We start from the raw sequence: 14,115 nt of genomic DNA, 5'->3' as shown, positions 1-14,115 counted from the left end.
CTCCCTCTCTGAATCAATAAAAATATTTTTAAAAAGACATTTAGATTTAAATGTTTTTGCGTATTTTTCCAAAAAAAAATAGATTTTACATATTTTGCCAAATGGTAATCTCTCTAGCCATAGCTTATGTTTATGGAGAAAAAGTTACTTGAATGACCTCCTAACATAGATCCTTATTTTTAAATTCTACACATACTAGTGTGGGCTTCATTTTCTTGGGATAGAAAATATTCTCCCCCACCCCCACCCCCCTTTTTTTTTCTTTTAGCTCTGTGTCAGGCTACTTTTCGGCTGGGCTGCAGCTATGCTTTCTTAATTATAACTTTGAGTCCTTGATGGTCAAATTGCATTCATTTAAATGAAATTTAGTGTAGAAAGTACATACCTCATTAAACAGAGCCACTTTAATAAATATTATTAATGGTATAAACTGTTGTGAAAACAAACAAAGAAAGTAAATTGGAAAAGACTAATCAACCATTGCTGTGCTTTAAATTATATTTTCCAAGCCAGTTATGTCCTTGAATTTTCTGTATCTGGTAACTTTAGTTATAACTTTACTCATACAGCTAAGATTGTAAAATAAGTACCAGTTCTTTAATTCCACTCTGTGATGCATTATTGATTGGGTTTGAGATGGTGGTCCTTATTGAGTGAGGACTTATCCCCTAAAACATTAATGATTCACTTATCATCAAACGTAACACCAAAAAGGCTTTTGGGTTTTTTAATTTTATGTGTGGGTAAAAATAAGAATTTTTTTATTAAACATTGATTTATATTTGAGGATTTTTTTATTGAGTGTTCTCCAAATCCTGTTTCTTAGATTGAGTGTTCTTTATATAAAAGAGTATGTATTTGAATCTCAATAATTGTTTATCCTAGTGATTTAATGTGGCTGTTCCAAACCTACACACTGCAGACACCAGGGGAGCCAGAATTCTTACCAGAAATGCTCAAATCATATGCACACAAAAGATTGCCTATTCAGTAAGTGAACACTACGGCTGTTGAAGGACCACTATGTCATAGTATATTTTTAAAAACCTTTTCTTCTGGTGCTTTCCAATGTTATATATGCTTATATAAATTAAAAGCAATATATAAAATATAATATGGAAAGGTAGAATTATCTGTAGTTTCACTATTATGGCAGTCACTGTTAAGAATTACAGCTACAGCCCTAACTGGTTTGGCTCAGTGGATAGAGCATCGGCCTGCAGACTGAAGGGTCCCAGGTTCGATTCCAGTCAAGGGCATGTACCTTGGTTGCGGGCACATCCCCAGTAGCGGGTGTGCAGGAGGCAGCTGATCAATGTTTCTCTCTCATTGATGTTTCTAATTCTCTATCCCTCTCCCTTCCTCTCTGTAAAAAATCAATAAAATATATTTTTAAAAGAATTACAGATACAGCAGTAATACTAATAATTGCCATAGTGTAAAGAATATTTAATATGTTAGATACTGTTCTCAGTGCTCTTACATATAGTGAGTAATTTAATCTATAACAACCCTATGTGGTAGGAACTTTGTTATCACTACTGATGAGGAAGCTGGCCTAGAATGCTTAAGTAAACCTGATATATATTGCTTCAAGTGTTTCCTTTGGGTAGATTATAACTTAATCTTGTGGTTATTTTATTTACAAAAATATGAACATATTTTGCAATAGTGTTCTAACACTATCAAGTTCAAAACAAACTCCCCCTAACTCTCAACCTGCTCTTCCCCCATTTTACATGTTAATTAATAGCACTACCATGCAAATTTTCTGCAAGTCCTCTCAGTGCTATCTACTTGGAAAAAATAGAAGAAGAAAAAAACCCTATTCCTAATGTAGCCACTTCTCACTGTTGTTACTACTTTATGTGTAATCCAAGCCATTATCACCTCCTGCCTGGATAACTGCAGGAACCTCTTGGATCATCTCTCCACTTCCAACACACCCACTCTTACAGTCCATTCTCCACACAACAGCCAAAGTAAAAGTCTTAAAATGTCAATCAGTTTCAAAGATAACTACATGATAGGATGTCAGTAGAAACTGGAATTTTCCTGACCCACCCACAGTCTGTGGACTATATTGTGTGATAATAATGCATATGTCCCTGAGACAGCTGGCTGAGCTTTTGAGAATAGTCTGTGTCCCTGGATTTTTTTTTCATTCCTCTGTTCAAAGTTAAATGAACCATATGGGAATTGAACCTGTAACCTTGGCCTAACTAACTGACCTTCTATAAAATCGCCTTTTAGAAATGTATGTTCTACTGTAATGAGATTAGGAGTGCAGTTTCATTCATTCAATAAATAGTACCAGTGCTGCCCTAATGGCAGCAGAGAGCCCAGAGATGTGTAGGACATGGTTTCTGCCCTCAAGGGATTAGGATAAGTGCCCAGGTCACTAATGTAAAGGGAAAAAGTGATGACTGCTGGAGGGGAGGCATTAGCCAGATGCCCAAATGAAGCAGGAGACAGGACAGTGATGCTCCCTGCTGGAGAACGTTACAGATCCATGAAGGATGGACGGGGTTTCCAGGAGGGAGTAGTAGAGAGGTAGTGCTGGGTTGTATGTGTATGGTGGCATCCACACCTTGACAGGGATGTTGGAGTGTGGCGAGCACAAGGTCAGGCAGTAGGAGAGGACCTGCAGGAGAAAGTTGATTAGGAGGAGGTACTTAAAGGTGCTACCAAAGTTATCCTACGATGGAATTTGGTAAGGATGATTGAAGATTTCTGAGCTGGGAAGCAATAGAGTCAGAACTCTTTAACAGGACATTCATTTGTCAGCCACTATAGAATGGAGTGAGGAGAGGCTGGGGTTAGGGAAGAGCCCTTTGGAAGTGATGAGCCTGAAGCAGTGGTACCACCTGTGTGGTGAAAGCGATGCAAGGGTGTACAAGGCTGAAGCGCTCAGGACTTGGTGACTGATTAGATGTGATAGTTAAGGAGGGGTCTAAGGCTTGAATCTGGTGACTAGCAGATGGCAGTAACCTTCCAGAAGTTGATAACACGTAGATCAGAGAGGTAATGTAAAGGTAATGAAAACATGACATTGGAACATGAGGGAGAGGCCAGAGCTGGGTGTGAAGATTTGGAAAATCAGTCACCAAGAGAGCTGTTTGGTGAACGAGGTCATTAGAGAGTGTAGAAACAAGAAGAAAGACAGCCAAAGGTAGAACTCCTAAGAAAATCCATATCGGTGATCAAGAAAATAAGAGACTATAAAGTAAAGGAGGCATTAGGAGAATGTTCCAGAAATTGAAGAAGGAGGCACTGCTGAAAGGCAGTTAGAAGCAAATTTGCCCTTTTGTCATTGAAAGATGTTGGTGAACAAGAAGGAAAAATAATTCATGTTTTTTTAAATTTTATAATTAAACAAATGTATTGCTTTCATTTGGATTTCTCACCCTTTTTATACTTAGACTTTCTCTTAAATTGCTCTTAATTTGTTTCTGCTACATACTTTTCAGACTCCGGACAGTTAAAAACAAGGCACATTTCTTTATGAAAGGAATGCAGTGCGCCTTCAGAATTGATCACGTGGTGGGTTTTATGGTGATTGCTGTGAAAATGCCACTTAGTGGAAATCACCCATTTAGTCAAGTGTCGATTAAGTGCCTGTTGGGTACCAGGTACAGTTCCATGCACAGCGGTGAGTAACACCAAAGAAAACCCTGGCTCCTGTTGAGTTTCCTTTCTTGTGTGATGACGTTAACAATAAAAAACCCGAAGAAGTAAAATATGCCACATGTGAGATGGAGATATGCACCAGGAAGGAAACTAAAGCAGAAAGTGGGAGAGGAAGAGCTGAGGAAGGGGTCTGTCAGTAGAGTGGTCAGTGAAGAAGGCCTGATGGAGAAAGTGGTGTTTGATGAATCCCAGAAGGAGATGATAGAGGGGGTTGTGTGGATATCTGGGGGCGGGGGGGGCCTGCAAGTGCAAAGGCACTGAGGTGTTGTGTTTTGAAGGCTAGCGAGGAGGCTACTGTGCAATATGCAAGGAAGAGATCAGAGACATCTCAGGGGCCAGATTGTGGCCCTGTGGTCATAGAGACTTTGACTTCTGCTTTGAGTGTGAGGGAAATCCCTTGGGTGGTTTTGAGCAAATGAGTGAATAAGGTTCATTCTATTACAGGGGAAGAAAAGGGACAATGAGAAACAAAATCTGCTAGGAGGTGTTGATAGTTTGGACTAGAGTAGTACCAGGAGAAATTGTGGGAAGGGATCCGAATCTGAATGTATTCTGAGAGTAAAGTGAATTAAATGTAACCAATTTAATGTGCAGTGTGAGAGAAAGGAGAGTCAGGGATGAGTCCAAGTTGCTGTGTTAGTTTTCTAGGGCTGCATAACAAAATACCACCATCTGAACTGGATGCCTTAAGCAAGGGAGATTCATTATTCTGTAGTTCTGGAGGCTAGAAGTCCAAGGTTAATGTGTCAGCTGAGTTGGTTCCTTCTGAAAGGCTGTGATGGAAAATCTGTTCTGTGCCTCTCTCCTAGCTTCTGGTGTTTTCTGGCAATCCTTGCCTTGTGAAAGCACCCTGGCTTCGTCTCTGCCTTCATCATCTTCACATAGCATTCTCCCCGCGTGTGTGTCTGTGTCCCAATTGCCCCTTTTTAATAAGGACACTGGTCACATTGAATTAGGGGCCCACCCTACTCCAGAATGACCTCATTAATTAATTAACTAATTGTATCTGCTATGACCCTATTCCCAAATAAGAACACATTCTGAGTTCCTAGGATCTAGGATTTCAAGATAGGAATTTAAGAGAGGACATCATTTACCCCATAACAATTGTCATTAACTGAGTTGAGCAAGTCTGTGGGAAGATCAGGTTTGGAGGCAGGGAAAGGTCAGCAGAGTTGTGCACATATTAAGTTTGAGGTGCATATCGGAAATGTCGAACAGGCAGTTGCATGAATGAGTCTGAAATTCCAGGGAGGAGTCTGGGCTGGTGATAAATACTTGGAAGTCCAAGGTATATTGATGATATTTAGAGCTGAGACAAATGAGATCACCAAGTAAGTGAGTTTGAATAGAAGAGGGAGTGCCAAAGACTAAAGGGAAGACTATTAAGTATCGGACCAAAACCAAGGCTCACAAGAATGTTAAATACAAATCCCATGTATGCTTGTAGTTGTGGGGGGGGGGGAATTACACTTTAATGATGATTTTAACTTATATTTTGAATGTTTACAAAGTCGTATTTTCCTGTGAAATGTAAGAGAGTCAGAGTATGGGTTGAGTTTCACTGGCTGACATGCTAAAGAAGTCACTGGTGCTGAAATGGAATGTTTTGAATGCCATAAAGAAGTCAAAGGACAGTAATAAAAATAATAAAGAGCTCTTTTCTCAGAAGGAGAAACAACTTTGGAGAACATTGTTTCAGCCCTTGATTTAAGAAGTCATTTTCTAGAAAGCCGGTCATGCCACAGTGCTCTGAGCAGCTGAGGAGTTTGTTCCTTCATCTATTTCTAGTGAGATTGGAGTTTAAACATTAAAATTGTGTGTGTGTTTTTTAATTATCACGTAAATATTATCACATTTTCCACTAATTTGAAAAACAGAAATTACTGTATCACAACTGTTCAATCCTTTTGGTATATTTCCTTTGTTTTTTGTGGGTTTTTTTTTGTTGTAACCACATGCCTGCTGGTTCACACGGACACAAATGCCCTACAGGAAGGTGGAGGCGGTGACATAACAATCCACCCAAAGTTTTCTGGGCATGTCCAGCTAGAATTTCTCTGCGCCATCACACTTCCTGCTTCCTCTGCCCTCTTTCCTGGCCTGGCTGTCATCTGGTGCTGCTTTGAGACTCAGGGCTGCTGTCACCTTTCCGGAAATGCTCTCTGACTAGTCTGTCCCCACCCTTTCCGGCGTGAAGGCTGAGCCCACACGTGCCACCATACTTACCCACACCATGGCACTGACTCTGCTGGTCCACAAACCCACTATCTTGGAGGACAGCCTGGTTTTTAAAAATATACTGATTTTTTCAGTACTTTGCAAAGCACCTATGGGTAGCTAGATTTTCAAAAAATGTTTGCAGCTCTAACCGGTTTGTCTCAGTGGATAGAGCGTCGGCCTGCAGACTGAAGGGTCCCAGGTTCGATTCCGGTCAAGGGCATGTACCTGGGTTGTGGGCACATCCCCAGTAGGGGGTGTGCAGGAGGCAGCTGATCGATGTTTCTCTCTCATTGATGTTTCTAATTCTCTATCCCTCTCCCTTCCTCTCTGTAAAAAATCAATAAAATATATTTTAAAAAATGTTTGCAGACTGTGCATGAAAAAAAATTTAGCTTCTCTGCCTACTCAATACACATCTAAACGGTCACAGAACTGATTCCTTGTTAGAATTGAAAATGTTTTGTTCAGACTGTGCTATTAACTAACACAATAATATATTATATATATTGAAAAGATTTCTTTTTAAAATATATTCATACAGATTGCTGCTTAAAGGGTTAAATTTGCCCCTAAAAATTATTGCCCAGAACCTGTCAGTTTTTTACTTGAAAGATACCTGAGATATTTACCATGTATGGCTAAAAATATATTGACTGTGCCCCTTTGAACTAGTAAGCAAAATGAGGTAATTGGAATATACCTAAGTAAGGTAATATGGAAAAAATGCAGAAGCTTCAAGGGGTGGGGGTCAAGTTGCTGGCGGTAGAAGCAAGATTATTTTTTTAATTTTAATTAGTGGATTGTTTTGGAAAGAGGAATTGGTTTTTGTGTGTGTGTTTATTTTTTTAACCTGGCGTAATTGAGATACATAATGTGAGTCTGGGTGAAGAGAGTTGAGAAGTATTATAATTGTTCTTTGATGCCAAAAAATACTTTCATGATGACTCAGCTCAAGACTCTTCTTCTCCCTGCCCACCTTGAATACAAATTTTTGGTAAACTTTCTCGAAAACAGGGGAAGGAAGAAAGCAAATGGTGGTTATTTATTATTTTTCTATGCTGAGAAGAGGCTTTGCTCTACAGAATGGTTGATAGCATGACTCTACTGATAGAGTTTACCTTCATTATATAAGTCCTCGTATGTGACCATTACATACTGAATTCATTTATGGAACCATGATTTATGATAACGTTTGAGCTAAGCAGTACAGCATATCAAATGTGCCATTACAGTGTAGTTACTTAAATCTTTCTTTCTTTCCCCAGCTCTACGTTACGAAGTGTTTCTACTGGATCCTCAAGACCTTCCAAGATATGTTTGGTGTGTGGAGATGAGGCTTCAGGCTGCCACTATGGGGTAGTGACCTGTGGCAGCTGCAAAGTGTTCTTCAAAAGAGCAGTGGAAGGTAAATGTTCATGTGGGTGTTCCTTTTACACATTTTTCTCTAGTGTGTAGACTTGCACAGTTAACTCTCTAGCATTATTGCGAAATAATGCAAAAAGTATTTTGATGTGATCTGTCAGTAATATACCGTATAGTAATAATGCCTTCTCTAAAATCCACCTGAAGATTTTCCACCAAGCAATATTTAATGGGAATGATTTGAAATTGTGAATTTTTTGTGGTTGGTTGGTTGTCTCAGTCTGTTTTTCAGTGAGACATAGAAAAATAATTCTGTCATAAATTTCATTTGTATAATCTGAAAGAGCATTTGTAGTAAGAACACACAAAATACATCATTTCTGCCTTTTCCGCATTTCTGTACAGTTGACTCTTGAACAATGTGGGGGTTAAGGCACCGACCCCCTGTGTAGTTGAAAATCAGTGTAACTTTTGACTCCCCAAAACTTTACTAGTAACCTACTGTTGACCTTACTAATAACATAAAAATGTGTCAATTAACATCTTTTTTATGTTACATACTGCATTTTACAGTGTAGTAAGCTAGACAAAAGAAAATGTTAAGGTTCATAAGGAAGAGAAAATACATTTATAATATTTATTGGGGGGAAAAAGTCCACAAATAAGTGGACCGGTGCAGTTCAAACCATGTTGTTCAAGGGTCAACTGTGTATGTATGTATATATGTGTGTGTGAGTGTGTGTGTGTGTATATATATGTGTGTGTGTGTGTGTGTGTATATATATGTATATATATATATATATGTTTATAGCAGATTAAAACATGAATATGAGGATCACTTCTGTAATTTAGGTTGTGTTTGATGCAGAATGATTTCATTTCACAGCTACTTTAGATGCCAGGACCCCGTTTCAGTCCTACCTTTATTCCTACTGAAGGTTTCCAAATGGCTAATTAAATTAAAAATTTGAGATCCTCTTTTAAAATGAGTTTTTCTTCTGTCCAAGTAATTATACGTCCTAAGGAGAAACAGTCTTTTAGTTTATTTTTGCCTTCATCACCCTCACTTATAAGCAATTAATTAACATCAGACTTAGGCCAGATGGTTTTATTAATGTTGACTGCTATGGCTGGTCGAAGTGTAGAATTTTTGCTATTAGTAAAAGTAATATTGTATAATTGACACTTAATTTCACTAACGAGTTCAACATGAAGATTCCCGCAGGTTTATTTCTCAGGGCAGTTTTCTGAGAGATAAATGGATGCTTTGGAGATGTAAGCATAAATGACTCAAATGTTTCACCTTCGTTTTGGTGGAGACCACAAGGTAATATCCTTAATTCTGGGATGAAAAAGCTGACTGATTAATTATTTCTTTGCTTCTTGGATTGCTTTTGCATTATTGAACTGATATTACATGATTTTACATTATTTACATTATTAAGTATTTAATAGTACCTAAAACCAGCACTGAATCGGTAATATGAGTTCCATATTTGTTCTCCATATATGATCTCTGGGTAACAAGTGACAGAAAATTCAACACAAACTGGTTTGAGCATCAGTGTAAATTCATTGTCCCATACAACTTTTCCTAGTATAGGCGTGGCTTCAGGCAAGCCATGGTCTTAAGCCAGGTCATTAAACTCAATCCCATTCTCTCTGTTGCTGGACTTTGCTCTTGCTGTGTTCTCATGCAAGTTCTGTCATTGTGATGAGACTGCCAGATCACCATCAAAAAGAGGTTTTCTGTTCCCAGCAGTTCTTATAAAACCCCACTATTGAATTTAACTTGACTCACATGCTCCACTCCAAAGCAGTCACTGTGGCTGGGGAATGCAGTGATCCAATAAGCTAGTTCTGGCTGGAGTCAGCCAACTTGAACTTCCTAGACTGAGTGTGGGAAGGGAAAAGGTGGGTGCTGTTACCAGAGGCTGATTTCAAGAAAATAGGAAAAGTTAATTTGTACAATACTGAAATCAGTTTATTTTTGAAGCCCCCCTCCCCCCCGGCCTCTCTCTCTTTTCTTAACTATATGATTAGCTCAGTAGAAGATCAATAGGTGAAATTTACTTCTGGTACCTTTCTAATTCCTCCCACACCTTCCAGTTCAAGAACCCCCCTCATAGGCTCACTAGTTAGAATAATGTGATATATAAAAATAAAGTGATATAAGAAGGGCATTTGGAGATATTCAGTGGGAAGCTCAGTGTTGTACTACCTACAGGTTGGCCTTCATATCAGAACCCAAGTTTCCATTATTTATAGAATCTGCCCTTGTCTGCTTCTGAAGCAGAGGTTTTTCTAGAAGTTTTTGGCTTAGTTTTTGTTGTTTTGTGTAGTTTGTATGGAAGTAGCTGAGGAAAGAGGGTTTTTTTGTAACTGAGGTATACATGAATATAGAAAAACCTAATTGTCCATCATTTTCCTGCATTGGAAAGCTGATTAGTAATGGATAATGAAATTTGATGAGTGCCTCTTAAGACTTTTACTAATATAGCTTATTTACTATTTATTTGGCAATTAGAATTTTAAGGCTTACATGCATGAAACAAGGCTGTATATTTTAAATATAAACTTTCTGTTTTACTTTGTGTGTCTCTGTGTTTGTGAGAGACAGAGAGAATAAATATGTGAAAAATATGGCTACCTTTGTGATTTAATAATAACAAATCATGTTTTAATACTTTACATAGTTTGAGGCACTAATTTCACAAAAGTATGGTCTATGAATATTATGTTTATTCCCCTTTTACATATGAACACATTTGGGATAAGACACAATCAGCTAATCTATTCAGAATCATAAGGCCAAATTTAAAGCTGTCTTAGTCTTATGACTCCTAACCTAGACTCAACCTAAAGTTTCACAACTCTAAATCTCATAATTTGTTATTTCTATTTTCCATAATTCTCAAGTTCATGAAAATTCTACCTATGTATCATTTGTTCATGCCTACTTAATGGTAATGAAGGAAGTGATATAAGCATTGAGAAAACACAATTGGGTACACTTACTGTGCACACATGGGTAAGTGTGTGCCTGTGTGTACATAACATATACAAATGTGTATACGTATGTTTTATGTTTGAATATTTACTAAGTTTGTTTTCTGGTTTCCCTTGATAACGCAAAGCTCCTCTGATTACAAAAGCAGAGAATTCTAAGGAGCAGCAGGTACAGGGAGCTGAGATGAGGGGAGCCCAATGAAGCCGAAAGGAACTAATACCACCAAGGGCAGAACCAGAAATGACCACTGGAGAGGAGACAGGAGGGAGCACATCACAGTCGGAGCTCCGAGTTTATTGGCTTTAGGCCTTATGCCCAAGCGCAGCACTGTAAAGCTTGGTAATAACATAGTGGTGACTGTGTAGGGAGACTACAAATCATTTTTTTTAGTGTAAATTATGTTATTTGTTCTGTTTAATGGGATATATATGTGTACTTAGTTTTTTCTTCTTAAGCATCTATACTAATAATAGCCTAGGTGGTCATCATGCCTTTACACCATGATGCCCTCACGCCGTTACAATCCCACAGTCCATCACCAGGAGGCTGCATGCACGCGGGCGCACAAGGGTGGGCGGGGACTTGATGCTGCATGTGTGGCATGGAGGCGGGACCCCCGGTTTCGGCCTACCTCTTTGGGGCAATCCATTGAGGAGCCCCAGATGGGTGGGCGGAGCCTACCGCTTTGGGGTGATCGATCACGGGGCTCCCACACTGTGAGAGGACACAAGCCAGGCTGCCCCCCCTCATTAAGTGCATGAATTTCGTGCACCGGGCCTCTAGTTTAATATAAAAACACTCAGAAGTCTCATCAGAGTACATTTGCCAATAGTGTCAGTTAAAAGCCATGTTATTTTACCTTACATATGGAAGTTTGTAATTTATTTTTAAAATTTACCTGCTCATTTGCCTTGAAGTTTTGTCAGGACCTTTTTTTACTTGCAAAAAAGTGTGTGTGTGTGTGTGTGTGTATGTGTGTGTGTGTGTATTATTATTAAATTGGGTTCTCCTTTGTGGTGGAAACTGAACTGGCTTTAGGGTCAGAAGACTTAGTTTCAATTTCCGGTTCTGCCACTCACTAGGTGTGAGATTAAGGCAAGTTATTTAATTTATCTGGGTCTCTGTTTCTTTGTATATAAATGGGAAAAGTAGTATTTCCCTATCTTAATATTGCTATGGAAAATTACATGAAAAAATGGGCAGATTTTATGGTTGTAAAGTGAATTTGAAGTATCAGATCTTTATTATTTTCTAAGAACAAAATGCTAAAGTTTTTTGGTCATGTCTGTGCAGAGAGATCCTGTAAATGACACAGTAATTTTGCACTGTTGGGTCTTCACTTGTAAACCCTTCATTTTTTCTTCATTAGATTTTCATTTTTCCTGTAATATGTTATTTTGTCCATAAAGCCGCCCTTTGAGGTTGTGACATAAAACAATCAAAACTAAATGACCTCCCCCCCCAAAAAATCAGTAAATGAGCAATGAAGCTGCCTCTAGAATTTATGCAAGCCCTTTGACTTCTAATCTGTAACGTGTAATTCTAGTCTTGATTTTTTACTGTCTCAGTCTTTCTCCAACTGTAAATTGCCATGTGTTTCATCTCATGTGTATTTTACTTTGTGATCCCTCAATGAACAGAGCTGACGACATTCAGAACACTGTTTTATAACCTAATTTCCTTTTGGGATAGTCAGTATATAAGCTGTATCTGGAAGACACAGCCACCACAAATCATTGAAGAGTTATAAGGCTATAAAAGAAGAGAGTTCATTATTATGTAAAGTCAACTGTATGTATATGTTTGTAAGCAGACCTGTTACACTAAAGAGGCCAGAGCTTGTTAAGGTCAGCCAAATTGTAGCATGTAAGTTTCCAACTCTGACATTTCCCTTTCAGTAAGAGACTTATAAATCTATTTCCTGAAATGAAATTGCTTTAAAACATATAATTGTAGATTAATCTCAGGGTTCCTCGCATAGAGGTGGTATTTTAAGACAACCAGTCTGTGATCCTGTACCTCATTCCTTTTGCATGCAGTTCATAGCATATAGGCTTAAAAAATCTTTACATTATAGATTATTCCATGGGGAAAATGTTTAAAGAAAATGTAATGGTAAATTCATAGTTTTCTTTGCTTTTCTAAAGTGAATGAGTCAACTGAAGAGGCCCAGAGAAAAGCGTCTCACCATGTCATACACCCCAGTTATCCTATCAGTGCTGTGTGTGCCCGTGATAAAAGGAGCATGAGCACGTTGGAGGTGTGGGGGACTGACAAAACAATTGTGCTGCAATAGGAGAACTTAAGTTCAGTGGTCACAGGCTCAGTCAGATGGGGTTGTATAATAATTGAAATGTAGCCATCCCTTTATAATTGGCAATGTAAAATTCAGGAAATGATAAAGCAAGGAAATAACTTAATGTATATTAATGGATGTCTTTGCTTTATGATATGATCCAGCCCTCAGTGTTCCCATGCACCATGTATCAGAAGCTAATGGACATCAAAGTCCATTGTCACTGCTGCAGAGCTGCTGAGTCAGAGATGGAAACCAAAGGCTGTTCCGGGTTACATTTCTCTCACGAAATACTTTAAAGATTAAATATTTTTTCCTTTACCAGAATGTAGGAACCAGGTAACCTGATTCTTTCTAATTACTTACCATCAGAGCCTAAACAAATACCTACCCAGTAGATTAAAACTATCATTTTTACAAGAACTCCTTTCCTCCCTACATAGGCATAAGGCTATAGTGTTCATTTCAAATTATTGCCCAGAATTTTTATATCCCTTCAGTTGGTTACTATGGGAACATGCAGAGCCCTGACATTTAGGCCAACCTGGAAGGTCAAGGAAGGCTTCTTAAAGAATTGACCCCCAAACTGAATCTTGAGAGATTAGAATTGGCAGTGCTGAGAGGAATAGGACAGGCTGTCTGCACAGGGAGCAACTTCATGTTTCCACTGTGAAAATTTGCAGTGTAAGGTGACAGAAGATGAGGCCAAAGGTACAGATGGGGTCCAGGTCCTATTGACAAAACATAACCTCTGAATGTTTTCATGCAGCAGAGTGGTAAACTCCACTTTGCAATTAATATTTTACTGCATGGAGGTATGCTCATTTATAGGGGCTGTTTTAAATCATTTGGGGAAGAGATGACCAGGCATAGAAAAGAGGAGGGACAGTGAACAAGACTATCTGGGAAGTATCATTGGCAGTTCTGGACTGAAAGTGAAGAAGCAAAAAATCTAGGAAGATTCCCCAGCCTCGGCCGCTGAGGTCTTTGCTAAGATTAGGAAGACTGGAATGGGAGCAACTCTGGGGGCATGGGAGCAAAGGTTCTTTTATTCAGCAAACATTTATTCATTGTCTCCTGAATAAATGCCAGACACCATTCTAGGCAGACTTAGAGACATCTTGGGTGAAGATCAAGGGAAAAAAACAGACCAAGATTTCTGCTCTGGTGGAGCCTTACATTCTAGTGAGGGGTAGTGGAAATATTAAGCATAAGAAATGAGTTACTCATGTTGCCTGTGAAAAGTTGATAAGTTCTATAGGAGGAAAAAGCATTGCCAAGATCAAGGAGATTCAAATGAGATTTGGTTTAAGACAGTGCATTTGAAATGTCTACTAGTATAGGACAGTCAAGCGTGTCTAACAGGAAGTTGGGTGTGCGATTCTGAAGCAGGGGGAGCAAGGCAAGATTGAAAAGAAAGATTTTGGAATCATCATCCATGAGAGTAGATGTGTTTGCCCAAGAAATGGGTATTTTAAGAGACAAGGTTATAAGCTTAGAGAAGATATATCTAGAACACTGTGTGTGTGTGCGC

General features: G+C 38.7%; 1 protein-coding gene across 6 annotated transcripts in view; it reads left to right on the top strand.

The window, feature by feature from the left end:
- Positions 1 to 14,115, top strand: part of NR3C2 (nuclear receptor subfamily 3 group C member 2) — a 294,549-nt gene that overhangs the window by 140,308 nt on the left and 140,126 nt on the right. For 4 of the 6 annotated variants that reach the window (XM_023754929.1, XM_006081763.3, XM_023754947.1 and 1 more), the window contains one exon: positions 7,179 to 7,318. In XM_023754929.1, the coding sequence (XP_023610697.1) occupies positions 7,179 to 7,318 (140 nt within the window). Of the gene's footprint in view, positions 1 to 7,178; positions 7,331 to 14,115 lie in introns of all 6 variants that reach the window. The other 2 variants (XM_023754927.1, XM_023754939.1) reach the window with 1 other exon arrangement.

The sequence above is a fragment of the Myotis lucifugus genome, unplaced genomic scaffold (genome assembly GCF_000147115.1).
Source record: "Myotis lucifugus unplaced genomic scaffold, Myoluc2.0 scaffold_1, whole genome shotgun sequence".
Taxonomy (NCBI): domain Eukaryota; kingdom Metazoa; phylum Chordata; class Mammalia; order Chiroptera; family Vespertilionidae; genus Myotis; species Myotis lucifugus.
This window is presented reverse-complemented; position numbering and strand designations above follow the sequence as displayed.